This window comes from Cyclopterus lumpus, chromosome 24 (assembly GCF_009769545.1).
Source record: "Cyclopterus lumpus isolate fCycLum1 chromosome 24, fCycLum1.pri, whole genome shotgun sequence".
Classification (NCBI taxonomy): Eukaryota; Metazoa; Chordata; class Actinopteri; order Perciformes; family Cyclopteridae; genus Cyclopterus; species Cyclopterus lumpus.
The window spans coordinates 3,848,320-3,869,458 of NC_046989.1; the positions used below are offsets into that span (position 1 = coordinate 3,848,320).

Here is a 21,139-nt window from a genome sequence, read left to right on the forward strand (position 1 = left end):
GCTCTTTAATTAATGCTTCAACATACTTTTTGACACCTGTATCGGCCTCCAATCGACACCTCTCGCCTCCCGAAAGAACTCGCCGCCTACCCCTTTTAACCTTCGGATGGCCTTGTCGGCATTGTCACGCCGTCCGCTTTTCACTCTCACCTAATCCGACAAAGAGGTGAGATATTACGTGATCACCGACCAGACTGGCTCCTGACAGACGGTGTCTCCACAGCGAAGGTCTCCACAATGGATTTTTTATTTCCGCAGGTGCAGAGTTTAAAGCTGTAAAGAAAGACGACGTCAAGAGAAGAAAACTAGATCGATCTCGAAGGCCCTTTTTGGTCACATAAAGACTTCTTTGTTAACGTCCCTTTGATTAACGGTGTCATTCAAAAAAGGTTGTGGACTTCCAATTAAAGATAACCATCATGATATAATAATTAGTTTCTTTTGGCGTAATGAAGTCCCTCTGGTGGAATTAATACAGTGAGAGACGTATAAGGTGACGTGAGTGACGAACGTTGTCAAAGCGGCTGAAATGAGCAGATAAAGAATAATGAGCATCGTCTCTACTTGCAAAACTAAATGCTGCAATAATGTAATAAAAATCAATGTGGTTCAAGTTCAATTGCTGCCTTAAACTTTCAAGTATAGAGTCAAATTGGATTTACTCGTGATTTTTAGTCTACTTAGTCTACTTAGTCTACTCTCACATGACTGCATAGTACATGTTTATTCAACTTAGCAATGCAAGTTCAAAAGATATATAACTTATTATCACGCATCCAACTAATGATTTCAACTCTCTTATTTGAGTTTTGACATTACTTTATAGTTAATATTACCGAAAAGTAATATTAGTTACTATAGTTATAAGCAAGCACCATGTCTTGTGGCAAAACTCTTATTTATTGCCTTGAAATAATTTGTTTTTACATTAAAACGTGCTGATCTCTAACAACTTCCACACCGTGGTTAAACAGAATGTTCACAAAAAGTTCAGACTCAGAGAAAAACCTTATAAAGTAAATGTATAATTACATTTACACAAGCCATTCCTATATTGAACATGACAGGCAACAGACATGGCCATAGCAGGGGTTTTAGAAATCACCACCCAAAGTATAATTTTAATTTATTCAGCTAACTTCATGTTTGTGGATTTATTTCCTTGCTCTAATCAAATTTTAATAGAATTATCCTGCAAATGCAGAACAATTAGTCTAAAAGTGCACCGCTTTGTTTGTAGAAAGTAAAGCTCACTATTGTGTGGAGGCTATTGCTCTGCATGCCAAAAAAAGTGGCCGCTGAATATTTTAAAGGCAAATAGAAATATTCAAAATAAACTTATATTGAGTCTACAAATTAGTAAATTTCCACTGAGCCAGCAAAGGGGATTAAAAGATGACGTATCTCTGCTGTAGGAGTTAAATTATGGAACAACGCTAACCTAAATATAAGAGTGTGCAACTCATTTTGGGGTTTTCGGAAAGGATTGTTTATCAAGCTATTTTTTTAGGCTTTTATATTTATCTTGAGGGTTATTTAATTGATGCAAATGTAGGATAAGAATATAAAAGCGTTACGCTTCTGCCTATACCGGCTTTACTCATTGTATTGCATATGACATATACCATAATACCAGGAAGTAATTAGGGTTTAGGTGTTAACTTCACTAGTGACTAACTTTTCCTTACAGTTTGCCACGTGACCCATCTTGAGCCTGTTTGTTATCTTGAGGTTTAGCCCCCACTTATTTGGGTTTAGGGTAAATATCACGAGTTGGGTTTAAATGAACTCTTTCTGGCAGAAACTCCAAAAATAAAGGTTTGGGGGATTTGGTTTGTGAAGTTCCGGTTTTGGCCGTCACTATATTGTTTTTTTATATATTTAAATAGGGGTGGAGCTAAATAAAGCACTTTTGGCACGTTGCTGCCTGGACCACATTTGAGGGGGTCGCGTGCCCCAATGGATGCTCTCTTCTCCTTCTTCTTTTTTAATGGATACACTGGTAACGCTGGCTCGTATTGTAGAGTCTCCTCACTTTGAGTGACACCAGGTGGTGGACCCCCCCCCTCCTCGACACGCCGCGCACGTGCGCGGACATTCCGCTGGTTCCCAAAAGGCTGCGCGAGGACAGATGGATGTGACGGCGGCGCGCATCAGCCGGAGGACATTTCTACTTTTTCTCCAACCCAACAAGACGGATCGTTTATTCTCTGCTATTATTATTATTATTATTATTATTATTATTATGCTCTGCTACTGACCAGAGACCCGGATGGATATCTACAGCTCCACGCTGTCGTCGGCGGTGGACATCGGCGCCGGTTGTTATCTGCTGTTTGTGGGTGAGTTAAAAAGCTTTATTAAACTACAACAAATAAATAAGAAATGAAGCTTTATTGTTGCCTGTTATGTGTGAGGGAGACAAATAAGTTTCGTTTTGAGGCTTGCAAACGGGGTCAAAAAGCTCCAAATGATACTTTTCCATAATCCAGTTTTTATGCACGCGGCTGATGGATGAACTAAAGAAGTCTCTGTTCTCCCTCTGCAGAAACTTGAAAGGGTCCCCTACGATGACATAACCATTCAATGTGAAGACTTCCATTAAGATTAGTGCCCTGATTAATGTTATGGGATGTCCTCCAAAGAGACATGACGCAGTGTGTATACAGTGTAATGGAGTTCATTAATGGGAACATGCAGTCCCAGTCATGTAGACAAATTACCTCTCTCAATGCTTATTGAGTGAGATTAATGTACTGTGACTCCGTATACGTGCACGCGCCACGCATTAATTAGCATTTCACATACAGTAAAAAAAAAAAAAACAGCCTCATAACTCAAGCTGTCATCGACAGGCAGCTGGATTCCTGCAGGAGGGCTCTGACGTCAGGCAGCCAATTAGATCAATCAGTATACTTCAGTGGGATCACACACACACACACACACACACACACACACACACACACACACACACACACACACACACGCACGCACGGAAACTGCAGTCACACGTGATATCTGTCTTTAAAGCATAAGGCAGTTATTGTGTCGAGCTCGATGGAAGAACGTTGTGTTTATATTGGTCCAAAAAACAGACATCTGACGCTGAAAAAAACCCATAATGCAAGACGACCTTCACAGTGTTGAGTGGGTTGTTTACTCTGCTCTGAAGGAGTTGTTGGTGTGAACCTCCCGGATGAGCGTTGACCTTCACTCCACATCTGCAGCTCATCCGCCCGAAGGAGGGTCGTGGTCGATGCCGCCTTCAGGAGTTTATTTGACATTAAAATAATCCAGACTTTTTTTGTTTTTGGAAATGTCAACGGCGTTAACTCGTAGAACATCGTGTGGGAAAGAACTAAGCTCTCCGTGCCCACTGTGGACTTTCTTTGTCCTTCCTTTTGGTGCAATGTGATGACAGCCGACACTTCAAAAGAAGGAATGCTATAATGACCTGTCATATTATAATGGTGTTAGTGGACGCGGGGCGGTGTGTCAGTGTGAGAGAGGGTGTTAAAAGCAGCTTGGAAAATGACATGATAAGCCGACTATATGGTAAAATATGCCCGTTATGAAAGTGTCTATTTAAAAAGGAAAGCGTCACACATGACAGAGACGATGTGACCTGTGAGTGCACGTCACGTCATTAATAACCTAATCTTTCTTATTGCAACGGGTTCGCTGTGGTGGTGACTGCACCATATATATGACGAGTGTAAGACAACATGTCAAAAGAATTTAGCAGCGGGTTAAATGAGTACAACTGTTTTAATTGTGTACCCATTTTAAAGCTTAATATCGTAATATAACTGCTAATGTCAATAGAGTTAAAAGACTATGCCGGTTGTAGCCAAAAGAAAGGTAACAAAAGATAACTTTACCCTTTTCTGACCCCCAAATAACTTCCATGCAGTCCCTCAGGTCTTATGATATAAACAGTGTCTATATTCCTTCAGGGTGGCCAAGGTGGCCAGCTACTACTGATTTAATACATTTAAGGACAAATACATACATTTTGAATATATATATATATGATATTTAAAGTCAGCCCACTTCACAGAGACAAAGGCTCCACACGATAAGATGTGGAGGTGAATCGCTCTAAAAAGAACAAGATCAGGATGTTTTATTATTATTTTGATACTATTCGATACATTCAATGCGGCTTTACATATCTAAAAAAAGCCTAAAATAACAAAAGAAAGTCCCCAAAGCACTTAAAGTATATACAATTCAACTCTACCTACTAAATATTATATCATATTAGAATGAAAGCTGCACCTTAAAGTATTCCTTGCTTTACAGTGAGACAATATTTATCGCCTTATGGCCTTAAAATGGATACATTTTAAATCCCGAGAAGGACTTTTGTTGCTTTTGAGCATAGGCGATGTGCAAAAAGTCACCCCTATTAGACACTCATCTGAATCCATTTTTCAGTATACAATTACTGCTTTCAAGATAAGTGCCCTCTTTACACACCCCATGATTACCTTCGCAAAATACTTTTGCGTATTTTTATCATAACGCGGTAAATTTTTATCCAATTGGCATGCAACTAATGCCAAAATGTTCAGAATTCAATGCCCGATCTTGTGATATACAACATGATACAATGACGTCATAACACTTCTTAGCGGTTGAGGGTCGAAGGTCAGGGGGGTCACGACCTTGCAAAATGTGCGGGGTTTGTCATAACACAGTCAATTCTTATCCGATTTGCATGAAAACAGCACCAAAATGTTCACTGTTCTGTTCCCCACCCTCTCATGCCAAGTACCAAAAAGTGGCTGCGGCGAAGGTATGCGCTCTACCGAGTGCCCGTTCTAGTTATACCTGGTTTTAGTGCATGTCCGAATCAGATTTAATAAGACTTAATAAGGGCAGGTTCTATCCAGAAGGTACACGCTGCATTCATGTGATATAACTCTATAAAGACGGGGGCCTTTTAGGCTCCGCATCCCTGCACTCCCTTCAGGGTTACTGTCTAAAAACCCACTTTCCCAATATACCGAAGCGGTGACGGGTCACTCGAAGGCGTCCCCGTCGATTCTCTCTCTCGGGCTGCACTCTCATGAAAGTGATTATCGGCCAGCTGGAAGCGGACGGGTCACCGGGTTCATTGTGCTTGAGTCGTCCCGAAAAGATGGAGATGGAGAGCACAAAGAGGCGTTTGGTGTCCGTTTGGTGTGTTTTCAACTTCAGTTTTGACGTCTATCACATTGAATTATAAACCTTCCACATGAGCGACGAAGACGTGGACGATAACGACACAAATAGCCCGTTTTGATGGGAAATGCCGTTAGCTAACAAGCTCTCTACCGGCAGAGCCGGTGGACAAGGCGAGTCACCGTCGGGCAAGAGTGCGAGACTTTAAAACAAATCGAGTTCCAGATTATTACAGAGAATTATTCATCGCCTGTCAAGACCAACTGGTTAATTTTGAAGAGAGTGAGAGCGTACAGAGTGCTTCTGGGCGTACAGAGTATGTTGTAGGGCTAACACGGAGGTTAGCGTCTCACGCTGGTTCCCTAAAAAATGTTTTAAAGAAGCCCACGGGGATGTTCAGATTATTGTAGATCACGACCTCCGTGGCAAACACAACTTTTACGTACGCATCAACAAGAAAATGTGCACGAATGAACCAGACTTTCAGGATTTTTCAGGCTATAAACGAACGACACCTGGGGTAGAAATTCCCTCAAAGGGGTATTTACTGATTTTATATCGTAGGAAAAACATTTAAATACCCTTTAGCTCGTGCCTTTTTTTTTTCTGGCATTGAACCCAAAAAACACCATTGACTCCGAGACACGAAAACTGAAACTGAGAATCTTTAGGACTGATTTTCTGCAGCAACTCGAAAAGCATTGCTCCAATTAGAGGTGAAAATCCTCAAGCTTAGCAGGTGCTCTATCGTGAGTGCTGAGGCTTTCATAATTACTGCAGTTGGTTTGCTACCCTCCCGGCGTTGCCGATGAAAGCATATGCATTGGTGCCCGGAAAAAACTGTCGTCAACCGAGAACTCTGAAAGGTGTCGGAAAATGAAATGCATTCGCCTTCGAGAACTCATGGAGGAGACCGAAACCCGCGGTTGGTTTATTGTTGGTTTGAAATGGTAGAAAAAGGCATGTCCAGTGTTAAAGGTCAAATCTCAACTGAGAAAATCGATTAAATCTCCTATGCATTGATGGGTTAAAGTAAACAGGAGCATTCAATTCCCTCTGTGCCGTCAATCAACCACCGAGTCACTTTTTCTCAGAGGTGCTGTTATATAAGTTATATATGTCAAATTGTGCTGGGAATGGCATAGAAACCCCTCAAAACCGCTTCGAAACAGCTCTAACTGGAATTAAGGCTGCGTGTTTTTTGGTGTTTGGGTACATCTGCCGATAGGTGCAGCATAACCCAACACGGAACAGAAGGTATTCTGATAACGCTGCACCTGAATCAGGCGTTTCTGTGCATTGAATTGATCAATCGAACTTCATCCCCCCCCCCCTCCCCTCCTGTCCGCCTCAGCCGTCTTCTCCATCGTAGGAAACTTGCTGGTCCTCGTCATGGCGGTCAAGAGGTCGTCGAGGATGAAGCCGCCGGAGCTGCTGAGCGTGAATCTGGCGGTGACGGACCTGGGAGCGGCCATCAGCATGTACCCTCTGGCCGTGGCCTCCGCCTGGAAACACCGCTGGCTCGGGGGAGACGCCACTTGCGTTTACTACGCCGTGGCCGGGTTCTTCTTCGGCATCGCCAGCATCATGAACCTGACCGGCTTGGCCATCGTGCGCTTCATCGTGTCCCTCAATCTGCAGTCGCCCAGTGAGTAAGCCCCGGCTGGGAAAACACTGATAAAAAAACGCCGCCTGAGACTTGTCACTCGATGCCCCGACGTCATTATTCAAGGGGTGAAACTCTATATAAGAGCGAGGAATATTTAAGAATTATTTCCAACGGAAATAACGAATCTACTTTGGTTGCTTCTACTTAATATTTCCAGCGTTTGTATTTAAAATGGTCTCAAAGTAGATGAATTTGTATTGCTTTTTGGTGACCATCTGTGTCTCTGAGCGAATCTCATGTATCTACATAGTCGTGAAATGGTTCGATCTTTTATCATTCTGTAGTTTGGCATTTTGAGAAATAAGCTTGATTTATTCCATTCTCATGTTTGTCCAGTACATACATGGCTACGGCCAGCAGCCAGTTAGCGTAGCTTAGCATAAAGACTGGAAACATAGGGAAACAGTTAGCGCAGCTCTGTAAAAAAAATAACTCACTGCTTCCGACTGAGAAACATGCCCAATGTTGCCAGATGATACGGTTCCCCCTGTTTCCAATCTTTATGCTAAGCTAAGCTAACCAGCTGCTGGCTCTAGCCATATTTTACCGGACAGATATGAAAGTAGTTGAGCATTTCCCCATCCAGATCATTGTCAAGAAAGCAAATGATGTGTATTTCTCAAACATGTCAACATGTTCCCGTGGACCATGTTGATTCACGGGTCGATTCCCTTTATGTTGTTCAATCAACAATTCGGACAGGGAAGGACACGCCGTGTTGACAGCTGACCTTTTACAATACCAACTGTGAGCCGGAGATAAGCAGGCTGGTTTGACAGGTGATGATTGAATTAACAGCAGGGGGAAGGTTTAGGCTCTTGACTCCAGGCTTAACGTGAAGAACCTCTCGTGCTTATGTGTACATTTGACGTGTAGGAAGAAATGAAAAAACTACCAAACATATGTCACATATGACACATTTTAGGGATCCTATGTTCCCCTCAGAGGAAGAATATTGTTGTCTGGGACTCGGTAAATTAGTATTAAATGATGTACATATAGTACATACTATAATGTTTGTATATGTATATTTAACCGGATGCTTTTTCCTTTTTTTTGGCATCCACATGAAATAAAACAACAAAATGAAGCAATAAAAAAAAACAACATCCTCTCTCTCTCTCTCTCTCTCTCTCTCTCTCTCTCTCTCTCTCTCTCTCTCTCTCTCTCTCTCTCTCTCTCTCTCTCTCTCTCTCTCTGCAGATGAGAAGATCGGCTGGAGGAAGGTGAAGCTGCTGTGCTTGTGGACCTGGCTGTACGCTCTGGTCTGGGCCGTGTTCCCCTTCGTGGGCTGGGGGCGGTACGGCCCGGAGCCCTACGGCCTGTCCTGCTCCCTGGCCTGGGGGCACATGAAACACGAGGGCTTCTCCTTCGTCGTCTCCCTGTTCTGCCTCAACCTCATCCTGCCGTGCGTCATCATCGTCTTCTGCTACTTCGGCATCGCCGTCAAGCTCTATTTCACCTACAGGACGTCGAAGAGCCACAGCAACCGGATCCCCAATATTGTCAAGCTCCACCGGAGGCTGTTGGGGGTGAGTCGCTCTTCCTGACGAGACATTATTCATTATTACTTATTATTATTATTATTATTATTATTATTATGAGGACTCTCTGTGTAGGTTGGAGTGGACCTCAAGAGAGAGGGGGGGCGTAACGTGATGTTGCAGCTGTGCACCTTGCCACCATGATGTCATGCTACACCGGTGACAGAAAACAAGTACATATATATATACATACGTATATATATACATATATAAATATATATGTACAGTATATACATCAATATATATATATATATATATATATATATACATACATTTGTATGTATATATATATATATAACTGGTGGAAAGCAATTAAGTTTTGATTGTATAATGGACAGGGACCACAAAGGTAAACATTTCTTTTCATAAAACGACATCTTGCTGAAGCTAATAAGCAGCCTCGTCTGAATTAAGCAAACAAATGGATTAAAAACTGATTTTGGGGATTAAGCAAAGGACAAAACACATCTGCGTTGACGTACAGCTCGAGCAGCAACATGCAAAACATCAGAAAAACCTTGTGTTTTTTTTTTTGCCGACTATATCCTCTTTCTTTCTTGCAGATCGCCGTGCTCATGAGCTTAGGCTTCGTGGTCTGCTGGTCGCCCTACGCCATCGTAAGCATGTGGTCCATTTTACACGACAGCGGCAGCATCCCGCCGGAGGTCAGCCTCCTGCCGTGCTTGTTCGCCAAGAGCTCCACCGTCTACAACCCTCTGATCTACTACGTCTTCAGCCAGAGCTTCCGAAAGGAGGTGAAGCAGCTGTGGCTGTACTTCGGCTCCGCCCTTTGCCACGTCTCCAACGGCGACAACGCCACCAACAACGACGCCAACGACGACACCAGCGTTTACATGGTTAACGCCCACGCCAAGACCAACGTGCAAGTAATGTCTACTTTGGAAGAGATCCCGGAGTGAAACATTTTGGAGTGAAAGACAAGAAAGACTGGTTTGTTTTTTTTAAGCCTCGTAAAGTGCCATCTCTCACACGCCTTGTAGGTTTTGTGTTTGGTCCAACAGGTGTTATAACGTTACAAGCAGGTGAGCACCGGCCTCTTATGTGTCAATAAATGGGAGGGCATGTTTGCACAATTTGTTAAATGCTGTAAAAGTTAAACACCAAGCTCTAGATTAGAGTTAACTCTGTGCTCATGTGTGGTTAAAAACAACAACAACAACCTTGTAGCCCAGAAATTAAAGGGACTCCTCGCTGTTGAGCAACAGCAAGATGTGATTGAAGCAAAGGCGGCGGCAAGATGGCAGAAACACAGGATCTTTTAAATTTTACACATTACAAATCAGAGGTTTTAGCTGCAGAATATGATACCAAAAAAAATTGTATTTTGAAAGAAGAAAAAGAATAGTGTGTTACTTTAATGCTTCAGGTTCAATGTGACACTCGTTTCTTGGAAAGATTGCTTTTTCATCATTTTGTGATAGTTTACTTTATGTGCTAAATGTAAATTAAGCGACAGATGGTAGATCATGTTTCACAAGTCTGCCTCTAAAAATGTTTACAACAATAACACACAGCGCCTATATAATGAATGTATGTTGGCTTCTGCTACTATTTGTCGCAGCAATCTAAATGTATAGAAGGAAGGAATGTGAACGGCTAATATATTTTAAGAAAAAGATAAGGTTGTCACTATTTATTGGTGACCAAGACCAAATATTGTATTTATTCAAATTGTCACGTGAAGCCATTAGATTCATTCACTGAAATGAACAAAATGCTTTTAAGGCTCTTTATTGTACAGTTTGATATTTTGGGAAATGTGTGCATTTGATTACTTAGTGAGGACTTCATGAGAACATCATGAACACCATTTTAAATATAGCCGGAAGCCTGCTAGCTTAGCCTAGCGTAAAGACAGTAACCAGGGAGAAACCGCTAACTCTGTCTGAAATGTTCCGCTTCAGTTTTTGCGTGAAGGAAAACAAACGAGATAACGCAAAAAAAATTTTGTGTAACTTCTTCCTCGCGTTTTTGTGTTTAAGCGACTAACAATTGGTCCGTTATTGCGCGAGAACGCTGCAGATTAGACGCGACTAGCGAGCTAGCTAGCTAGCTAGCTGGCGTTGGTGGCTTTATGTTGAATACACAGTGGAGAAACCAAGTCTAATTCCCCGAAATGTCAAACTTAGTATTTGAAAAGGTCATGTTTGTGAATAAAAACTGACTATTGAATACAATACAATCGTGGAACATGAATTCACCGTGATGGGGTCGCTCAATCACACATCAAGGGGAAAAACTACCACCTGTAGAAGGGAGAGGTTTCTTGAATTCTGGCATTTACGTCTGTTTTTCTTAATTCCAAGACAGCCAAAGGATGGAAAAATCTTGTCAGCGAGTGTATGAATCTATCTTAAGCGTGTCGCAAATGTCAATGTGCACATTTGCATACATTCCACTTGCATGAAAATACTCCTGCAGTATGAAAATGTCGAATGCGGCTTAAGTGTGACATGTCTTGTGGATTACTATTGCATATGTTTATAAAAATATTATAATATTAATAAAGAGCAAAAAATAAGATATTGCTGGTCCAACAGTGTTATATGGGTAAACTTTACTTTTCCTTCATTATTAAAATTCATTCTAATAGAGTGCATCGGGCAGAAGACCGGCTATATATTATATTTTATACAACACAACCCTCAGGATGCACCTCACCAACATCTCACGTTGTCCTTTATTGTCCAATGAGGAGGCGATCAGCTCCAGGTGTGTGCCTTCCCATCATCACCTGTTCTCAACACTGGGAATAGAAGGGGGCGGAGCCACCTGGCAGGAACGCCGACGACCTCACAACATAACGTCGATGTCAAAAATGATTCACACTCAATATTGATATTTATTATTATTATTTATATTTATTGCCATTCAGTTCAAACCTACTAGGCTTTAAAAAAAACAACTAAAAAAACACATTGAATTCATCCACTTTATTTCCCCCCCCCACAAAAAAAATTTTAATAACTACGGTAATGCGCATTATCTTTATACACAATCAGAATCACACGTACAAAAATACCATCATCAAAAAGATTATGTTTTATCTCTTGAGCTGAAGCTGGATGAATTAAACGTGATGCTGGAGAGTGAGAACGAAAGGCCCCCTTCACGATAGTGATATCCATAAAGAGATTTCTTTTGATGATTTCTATGCATCGGCGCTGATAACGGCCTGCTTCACTATGTAGTGTCGGTCAAACACATTTGAAGTATTCCACTCATATTCTTGCATTAATAGGAGACTTTGAAGAAACCTGTTGTTCACACACAGGCTGCAAAAAAATAGGGAATTCACTGCAGAGGATTCAAGTGATATGAGCAAAAACTAAAAACACCCCGTTTGTGAAGTTACACCATTAGTAACTCAAATCAAATGTCTTGAAATGCAATGTTAGTACAACACCAACTGGGCTTTTTAATCTTTTTGACTTGCGTATTAAACGGTGAAAAATGACATTTTTCGACACCTGTACTAAAGTGCGAGCTCCCACTTGGAGCTTTGTCGTTTTTTTTTTTTTTTTTGGGTGCGACGTGAACGGGACTTCCCCGTTCTCGAAAGTTGTCACATGGCCTGCCGGATGTTTTCCAGGCTCTTCTCGATGCTGTCGATCACCGCCACGGCGGCTTGCGGGATCCTGGTTCCCGGGCCGAAGATGGCGCACACGCCGCTCCGGTACAAGAACTCGTAGTCCTGCAAAACACACACACACACACACACGGGCGGTTGTAACGCGGTTCATACGGGAAATGCAGTTAATGAGAAGCGCATGTTGGAGAAAGAAGGCCGTGCGGCGGGTTCAACCAGAAGTAAAAAAAGTAAAAAAGGGGATGAGAAAATAAGATCAAAAGCAAAAAAAAAAAAAAAAAAAAGGCCCGGTTAAAAGGAATGAATACTTACTGTGTGGAGGGTTGTAATCCAGCTGACCCAGACAACACACACACATATACACACACACACACACAGCCTCGGGCTCCTTTAAAAAAAGATGAACTCCCCGGAGTTGTCTTTAAATTATTGAAAGAAAATGCCTCTCGCACATCCTTAAAAAAAATGTTGTGCTTTTATTGACTTCACTCTCACCATAACTAATTGCATGAAAAAGAAGGTAAAAGGTCAAAAAAGGTCAAAAGGTGTACCTGCGGTGGGATGACGCCTCCGCAGATGACGAGGATATCCGGCCGGTTGAGCTTCCGCAGTTCCTTGAGGAGCTCGGGCACCAGGGTCTTGTGCCCGGCGGCGAGCGTGCTGACGCCGACGCAGTGCACGTCGGCGTCGACCGCCTGCTGGGCGACCTCGAGGGGCGTCTGTCGAAAAGAGAGAACACACAACTCTGAGGAGAGGTCGACCAAAAACGGGACAACAAGAAAGAAACTACTAACTTTTTTTCTTCGTTTGCATTAATCAACCACGCCGATATCCGAGCAATCGAACTGCTCGCAGACCGGTTTTACAGCCAATTATCTTAACTTGCCCGTTGTTCCATTTCAATGTAAGCTCCACCTAAATGGAATGCGGCCATAATTAAAGTCTGAATGCCAGTATTTGTTTTTACGCAGAAAGGCCGACCAGCTGGTGAATGTTCTGGCATTTTCAATTAAATGTCATTCAAAAACTCTCATAACAAATATGATAAAATGAAAAAAAAAAACACAAGGGGAAAACCTATAATTAAGAAGCCACTTCATCTCATTGGAGCAGACGTTTTGGTTTTGGTTTATTGAGCTTTACGGGTGAATCGTAAATAGTCCTTACCTTTAATAGTAGAACTTTATTCGTTGACATTTTAGGGGGATTTACAATTACATCTCGATTGATTAAAGAGCTTAAAATGCATGTTTGGTCTTTCTTTTCAACGCCTCCGACGCTGACCTGAAACAGCGGTCCGATGTCCACGTCGAAGCCCAGGTCAGCGAACCCCGTGGCGATGACCTTGGCCCCCCTATCGTGACCGTCCTGCCCCATCTTCGCCACCAGCAGGCGAGGGTTCCTGCCCTCGTGCTTCTTAAACTCTGCAACTCTGTAATTTTAATTAAAAAAAGGGAATCAACCAGCGGCGCAATCGGTCCGTGCAGAATGATCGTAAAGATGCTATTGAGACGCTAATCGGGTTTATTTTGTTATTTGCTACCTGTTGAGGGTCCCGACGATCTCTTCGTGCTCCCCGAATTCGCTGCGGTAAGCCCCGCTCACCATCCTGGTGCTGGCCTTGTGCTCACCGAACACCGTCTTCATGGCGTCGGTGATTTCACCCACCGAACATCTGGGGAAAAAATAATTAAAATAAAGAATCTGCCTCCTCCTCAACGCGATGAGAAATCAATCTGGTTAAGGGGGGTGGGGGGGTGGGGTGGGGTGGGGGGGTGGGGTGGGGTGGGGGGGTTATGCCACGCCGGTGCCTCTCATGAAGTGGGCTCTTTGTTAGATCCTTCTATTATTGGAATGATGTTATAATGTGTGCGTGTGTGTGTGTGTGTGTGTGTGTGTGTGTGTGTCGTAAACAGGCCATTCTTGGTTACACCAAAATTAGATCAAAAATATTTATCTGATTTTAAGTACGCCGGCAGCTGTAAAAAGACATTTATCAAGCTTGAATGACAACATCTGTATCCAAATAACGTAGCTAAGCTTAAGACTTCTAATTCTAAAGTCCATGGATTACTATAGGATGTATTAATGGACACGCGTGTACACACACACCTCGCTCGCGCGGCCTCCACGGCCAGAGCCAGGAGGTTGCCCTCGCCGGTCCGGGCGCACTCCTCGATGGCTGCCAGGCACTTCTTTGAGGCCTCCGGGTCACGACTCTCTCTCACCTGCAGCAGAGAACGGAGACAAAGTGCCGTAACCATGGTAATTTGTCCCGCTAACATTGACTCCACAGACAGAATCCACCATATACAGTATATGAATGTGTCAACTGGTCAAAAGAAATACTCTTTAACACCAAAAGATGTAAATAGTCCAACAGCTTTTCTTACAGCAGATATTTTGACTCATCATTACAGAATATAACATCGACATATGTGGTTGTGTATGTGTGTGTGTGTGTGTGTGTGTGTGTGTGTGTATATACATAAACACATATTAGAATTTTCTGGAGAGATGATGAACTTTACTGAAAAACTGGAATTTAGTTTGAAGAACTGACGACATGTGTGTGTGTGTGTGTGTGTGTGTGCGCGTGTGTGTGTGTGTGTGTGTGTGGTTTGGTAAACAACAGACGTTTATGGAACGCGGACCTTTTTCAGCTTTTCAATCTGTTTCTGGCGCACAGCCGTGTTATCTATAGCGAGCACCTCCACCGTCTCCTCCTTTTCGAGACGGTACTTGTTCACCCCGACAATGACCTCTGATCCTGAAGAAAAACAAGGGGGGAGGGGGTTGGGATGGGGGGGGGGGGGATACAGCTACATGAAACACACCTTATCAGGATGTTTTTATCCAAGGAGCAGGATAAGGAACTATGAAAACGGGCCAGTATCTGCTCTATTATTTCCTGCCTGCATCCATCAGAATTCAAGTGGCACCAGAAGTGTCAAGAGCAGCCGATATGCTGCTCAAGGTGACACACTGAATGCCAAGTGATCGTCGAGGAGCGCAGGCCTCGGGGGGGTTTGGGGGGGTTAGGGGGGCTTGAAGGAAAGCTACACGGTCTGTGACGATTCAATCTCGGCTCCCAACGCAGACACTTCTGGCAATATGTGACTAAGGTAATTGCAGTTGAACTGCCTAATGATTAACACATACATAGAGTATGTATTTATGTATATACACACACACACACACACACACATATATATATATATATATATATATATATATATATATATTGATCTGCCAGATGGTTTGTTGAGAAGCAGTCATTGGAAAGCGTTTGGAAGATGAAGGCACTTCCAAAACAAACTGGCCACGTCCAACAGTAAGCACTGTGCATGCTTGTATCTACAGTATATATACATATTTATTTATGTATACATATATATGTGTGAATATATGTAAATATGTATTTTAAAAAAAAAAATGCATACATAATTTCATGCAAAGTCTGGGAATACAAAAATTAAAAAAGGCTAGGGTTAAGACAATTATTTCATGCAAAATCTAAGAATACATAAATAATTTAAAAAAAAGTAAAAAAAAAAAAGGCTAAGGTTAAGACAATAAATTATTTCATGAAAAAAATCTGGGAATAAATTTTTTTTTTAAATTCTGGGAATAAATTGGAATATTTCAGACGGGGTGAAAGAGTTGCACACTTCAGTTGATCAAAGACATCCCATCGCCGCTCCGGGAAGTGAAGCATGAAGCGCTGGCGGCAGAGGAAGGGAAAGGGATAAAGATGAAAGAACGAGGGGCTCGTGAGAGATTCATACAGTCGTACCCGAGTCAATGCGCGCCTGCCTGCGAGCGGCGCACTCCTCAATGCGGAGTTTGGGGATGCCCTCCGCCACGGCTCTGGCCATGCCTCCCACCTCTTCAATTTCTTTAATGAACTACACGAAAGGAAAAGAGATGAATGAATTAGCCTTTTGGGGGGGATAAAAAAAAAAAAAAAGTATCTTAAATGTCCCTATGACCCACCTTTAAAGCCGTGTTATAGACGTCGTCCGTGAGCGCTTCCATCATGTGCGACCCCCCCCAGGGGTCGGCGACCTTGGGGATGCCCGACTCCTCCTGGATGATGATCTGGGTGTTCCTGGCGATGCGAGCGCTCTTCACGGTGGGCAAACCCAGAGCCTCGTCGAACGAGTTGGTGTGAAGCGACTGGGTGCCCCCGAACACGGCGGCCATGGCCTCGATCACGGTCCGGACCACGTTGTTGTACGGGTCCTGAGAGGAGGGGGGGTTCACATGGAGAACGGACCGGATTAACTATCCGTTCAGTTCGCTCTCGAGACATTTTTTATTTTTAAAGCTCGTATTCACTTGTTCGGTGAGGGACCAGCCTGAGGTCTGGCAGTGTGTGCGGAGGAGCAGAGACTTGTCGTTTTGGGGCTGGAAGTTCTCCTTGATGAGCGTGGCCCACAGCCTCCGGCCCGCCCTCAGCTTGGCAATCTCCATGTAGAAATTCATCCCGATGCCCCAGAAGAACGACAACCTGGCAGCACACACACACACACACACACACACACACACACACACAAAACAAGGAGAGAGAGAGAGAGAGAAGTTATTCAAAATAACTGAAAATAGAAAAATGAGAGGTTTCTATTCTAGCCCCACTGGCTGAAATGCCAAAAATATGTAAACATCCAATATTGACTTGAGTTATTATAAAAGGGGATCAACCACCTGTGTGAAGAGAGTGATGATGCTTCGCAGCCAAGATGGAGTCAATCATTGTAAACTACCACACTTGGCTCTTTAACATTTTTGAAAGGACATCAAATAAAATAATAAATACTGCCGTAAAGGGGAAAGAAAACTGATGGTATTTGCTCTTCCTCTCGTAAAGAAACGGTACAAACTTCTAACCTCCGCCCGCTTCTTCCCTTTAGTCCGAAGCAACCCAATAAGACGGAGGCCTCAAAGCCAATCATGGGGGGCATGAAAAACGCCTGGAAGGACAGGGTCGGTCAGAAGAGCATCATTACGTTGGGGTCTTTGTGTGCAGCCTCTGAGCGGGCAAGCGCTGACCCACACAAGGTAATGGCTCAGAGTTGAAACACAATATTGTTTCATCTTTATATTGATTAAAAGGTGGGCCCGACTGTGGCGAAAGGTCCTCCGAAGATGTTCCTGAGGATTGCGTAACGCTGCTTTTATCTGACGCACGGAGCGAGGATAATGGAAGTGCAATGAAAGGAACAATAATTGGGACGGCTGAGGCGGCCTTGGTGAAATAGCACAGTTCTGTAATTGACTGAAAAGACCATCTCCTATGGACGGCGGCTCTGCGTTATAGATTATTCCTTTAAAAAAAGGGAGCAAGCAGGGGAAAAGGTCAACGGTCAACGGAGCCGCAACGGAGCTGCAGAGATTCAGATGAAAAGGTGCATTATGGATCATATTAAGAATACTGAAGGAGGAGCAAGACAGCAAAGAAGCGCCTTTATTCTTCTGTCTTTTAAATCCATAAAAGACAGACGCCCTTTGTGTATCTGTACAAACCACTATTTCAATGGTTCCATTTGACCAGCAGCGAAATCGAGTGTCAAGTGAACGTCGTACCCAGCAAACTGGTAATTAAACCAGTGAGACCATCTGCTGACACTGGAGGTGCTAAGAGCCGAGTCACACTTTAGATGAAGGTGTCATGGCTGACATCTTATGCCACTGATGTCTTGGCCCCCCCCCCCCCCCCCCCTGGGATTTGTGAATTATTTCCCTAGAGACTGATCTATGCATCAGGAGCTAAACTCACACAAAATAAGACTTTTACAATACTTTTTAAACAGTGGCATTTATCATTTTCAATTCTCTCAGACCCTAAATGTTTTATCTTCTAAAAAGGCATTCTCTGCCGCTTAACTTAAACTTAAAATATTCTTCATTTATAATTTGTGCATAAGACAAATTAAGAAGGTACGAGCTTCATTGCAGCTCTTCTTTTAGGAATATCGGCCAGAATATTGCAGCACTGTGTGATGCGTTCATTGGGGAAAAACTATAAAGAAACGATATATATTCAAGCCATAAATATATATGGCCCATAAATATGCAAATCAAAACTTAACAAGACGTGAATGTTTTGTACCTCGGGGCAAACTCGTCGATGGTTAAGCCCGCTTTCAGACCGGTGCGGCAGTACTCCAGGCCGTTAGCGATGGTGTAGGCTACCTCCAGGATGGCATCGGCTCCGGCCTCCTGAAGGTGGTAGCCGCTGATGGATATGGAGTTGAACTTGGGCATGTGCTGGTAACATTGGGAGAGAGTCATTGAAATCAGCTAAACGCCCAATAAGGTGAGTATTACATCATCAACAACACGGGGTAAAGCAGATTACCTTGCAGGTGTAAGCGAAGATGTCTGCGATGGCGTGCATGGAAGGCTCCGGGGGGAAAATATAGGTGTTGCGTACCATGAACTCCTTCAAAATATCATTTTGAATGGTGCCGGTGAGCTTGGCTTTAGACACTCCCTGCTCCTCGCCGGTCACGATGAACATCGCCAGCACGGGGATGACCGCCCCGTTCATAGTCATCGAAACGGACATCTTCTCCAGCGGGATGTCGTCAAACAACATCTTCATGTCTTCGACGGTGTCTATGGCGACCCCGGCCATGCCGACGTCGCCGTGCACTCGGGGGTTGTCCGAGTCGTAGCCGCGGTGTGTCGGGAGGTCGAACGCCACGGAGAGACCCTGTTGCCCAGCTGAAATGAAAAGGGGGCAGAAGAGACTGTGGATTGGAGACGATTGGGACATGGAGAGGGAGTCATAGATTAGAGCTCAGAGAGAGAGAGAGAGAGAGAACGGCAACAAACAGCTTCCAGCCTCTGGGGAGAAACCAGCAGACAAACAGCCGGAAGGCATTTGTGGTCGGGCCTTGTAAACGCACACACACAACCACAACATCATCTACCTTTGATGTTATCTTTGTAGAACTTGTTGCTCTCCTCCACAGTGCTGAAGCCAGCATACTGCCTGATAGTCCAAGGTCTGTTGGAGTACATGGTGGGATAGGGCCCCCTAGTGTAGGGAAACACTCCTGGCAATTCATCTGGCCGGCCCTCCGAGTCTGCTTTGGTGTACACGGGCTTAATGTTGAGTCCCTCGGGCGTGCGCCAGATCAGATTTTCCGGGTTCTTCCCCTTCAGCTGTTTCTTAGCCAGGCGTGCCCATTCCGGGTGCAGCTCGCCTGGGTCCCGACACGCCGCGGACGCGTGGATCGAGGAGACGGAGGCTCTCACCAGTCGCCGGGCCGCCGTCGCTGCGCACGACCTCTGTGCAGTCAGCATGCTTCAAGGTCGACTCAATCAGACGCACATGGATCACCTGAGGTAGACAACGACAAACAGGTTGGAGGCGGGGGAATGTTGTGATGGTGGCACGTTGTCAAACTTGAGTCTGTGGTGGAGGTGTTGGGAGGAGGATGCTGAGGAAACTACTCCGTATTCTGGACTTTGCCCCTCATCCCCTGAACGCCACACCGAAGTCCCTTTAGGGAACCTTCAGAAGTCTTTACTACCTGCGGCTGTCACACTATATAATTTAAAGTAACCACACCATGTTTAATATTACTGTTCAATTCCATGCAAAATATTTCATGCAAAATATTACTTTTATATTTAAGTTTCCTTGAGGCATATTTAAGTTACCTTACTCTTATTGCTATTGTGTCAGGATTATTTTTGTTCAAGAATTTCCTTGCAGAGTGAATAAAGTTCCATCTTATCTTAACATATGTTAATATACGTATACAAATGTTCGCACTGTTAGGAGGGAGACCATAATAGCACACGCACTTAACACTAATTCATCCTATTTCAACACATATGGAGATAATGTTAATGCAAACCCTTTAAAAAAATATGGCATGTTAACGTTGCTTAGCTAATGGACAATAAACAGTGCTTCAAATATGATAATTGATGAGTTATTAACTAGAGAATGTATTATATTTATTGTTTTGCAGCATGGATATCATCCACCTAGCAGTGTTTCTTGCTTACAGTGGGACATGTTAGTGTTGTTTGTTTGTGGATGATTGACAGGAGGCCTCACCGTGAGTGCCCTTCACACACACAAGAAAACAACCCCCCCCCCCCCCGGACGTGTTGCACTCATTTCCGCTTAAAAATCAAAACAAAAGAACAATTCTAGCTTTTTGTTAACGTCACGAGTCCCAATGACGTTTGGACTATTATGCAAACCGGACCCGTAGCTCCTCCGGAAGTCACTGCCCAGTCAGTCAGCCATGTGGGGGGATAGTTGGGACATGTGTGACCGTAACATGTAATACTGACACGGAGCGGATGACGTTTGACAGCTACAACGGCTACACAGTGGCTAGCTAGCATAGCTTTAACAGCCGAACGAGCCAGACAATCCTATTTTATAAAAGTCAAAGTGCATATATTTATTACATCTTCAATAAGTGGTAAAAACGTGCAAGTTAATGTTAACGTACCGTCACGTAAGCTTAAGATATAGTTAACCGTTAGTGGCGCTAGCTAGCTAACCGTGGATGTTAGCTCGCGCTAACCTAGCTAGCGCTTAAAGGAGCTAACGTGAGACACTTCGCAGGTAAATAACGTTTACTGCATATTGTTTTACATTTCTTAATATCATTTCCTGACCTTGCTTGTCTGTTGTGCTTTTTTTCAGAGCGGCGGAAAAGGCGTGTGTTCGTCCGTCCAATGAAGTTTCACAACATCCCCCCGGTGAGCCAATAGCCGGCTGTGGGTGAGGAGGGTGACCTTTGACCTCTGACACCGGAAGTAAACACTCCACACAAAAAAAACAAGATTGTTGAACGCTGCTGAGATGAGCGACTGCATTGCGATTACTGTGCTAGTGATGTGTTATTTCAAATGACGTTATCTTGGTTACGTTTTGTTCCTGACATGTGTATATATTTATATATATATAATAATAATAAAGTATGTGTATATATATTTATATATATATACACACACTTTATTATTCATGCAATGAATAATAAAGTATATATGTGTCTAGCATCCGGCCTGCAAAGTAAATGTCATGAACATATATATTTATATATTTAGTGTGTATATATAACCTGCCACTAGGAGGCGATGTTGCAGCAGAAGCGCGTGTCTAAAATG

At 43.4% G+C, this 21,139-nt stretch overlaps 2 protein-coding genes across 3 annotated transcripts; one reads left to right on the forward strand and one right to left on the reverse strand.

Moving 5' to 3' along the window:
- The first annotated feature begins 2,272 nt into the window (after window positions 1-2,272).
- Window positions 2,273-9,730, forward strand: opn8b (opsin 8, group member b). The gene is made up of 4 exons (XM_034528028.1): window positions 2,273-2,342; window positions 6,524-6,817; window positions 8,042-8,370; window positions 8,946-9,730. Exons 1-4 carry the CDS (start codon window positions 2,273-2,275, stop codon window positions 9,300-9,302), a joined length of 1,050 nt encoding a protein of 349 aa, XP_034383919.1. The 3' UTR covers window positions 9,303-9,730.
- Window positions 9,731-11,884: 2,154 nt separating this feature from the next.
- mut (methylmalonyl CoA mutase) lies at window positions 11,885-20,803 on the reverse strand. Of its 2 annotated transcripts, none has more exons than XM_034527937.1 (13): window positions 20,648-20,803; window positions 18,931-19,343; window positions 18,354-18,721; window positions 18,105-18,262; window positions 16,334-16,505; window positions 15,989-16,237; window positions 15,789-15,900; window positions 14,647-14,762; window positions 14,105-14,220; window positions 13,536-13,667; window positions 13,277-13,424; window positions 12,544-12,711; window positions 11,885-12,097 (listed from the first exon to the last, which is right to left on the reverse strand). In XM_034527937.1, exons 2-13 carry the CDS (start codon window positions 19,304-19,306, stop codon window positions 11,969-11,971), a joined length of 2,244 nt encoding a protein of 747 aa, XP_034383828.1. In that variant the 5' UTR covers window positions 19,307-19,343; window positions 20,648-20,803; the 3' UTR covers window positions 11,885-11,968. The 2 variants fall into 2 exon arrangements, with proteins under 2 accessions (XP_034383828.1, XP_034383829.1); XM_034527938.1 differs by lacking the exon at window positions 20,648-20,803 and adding an exon at window positions 20,479-20,639.
- Between the last annotated feature and the right edge of the window lie 336 nt (window positions 20,804-21,139).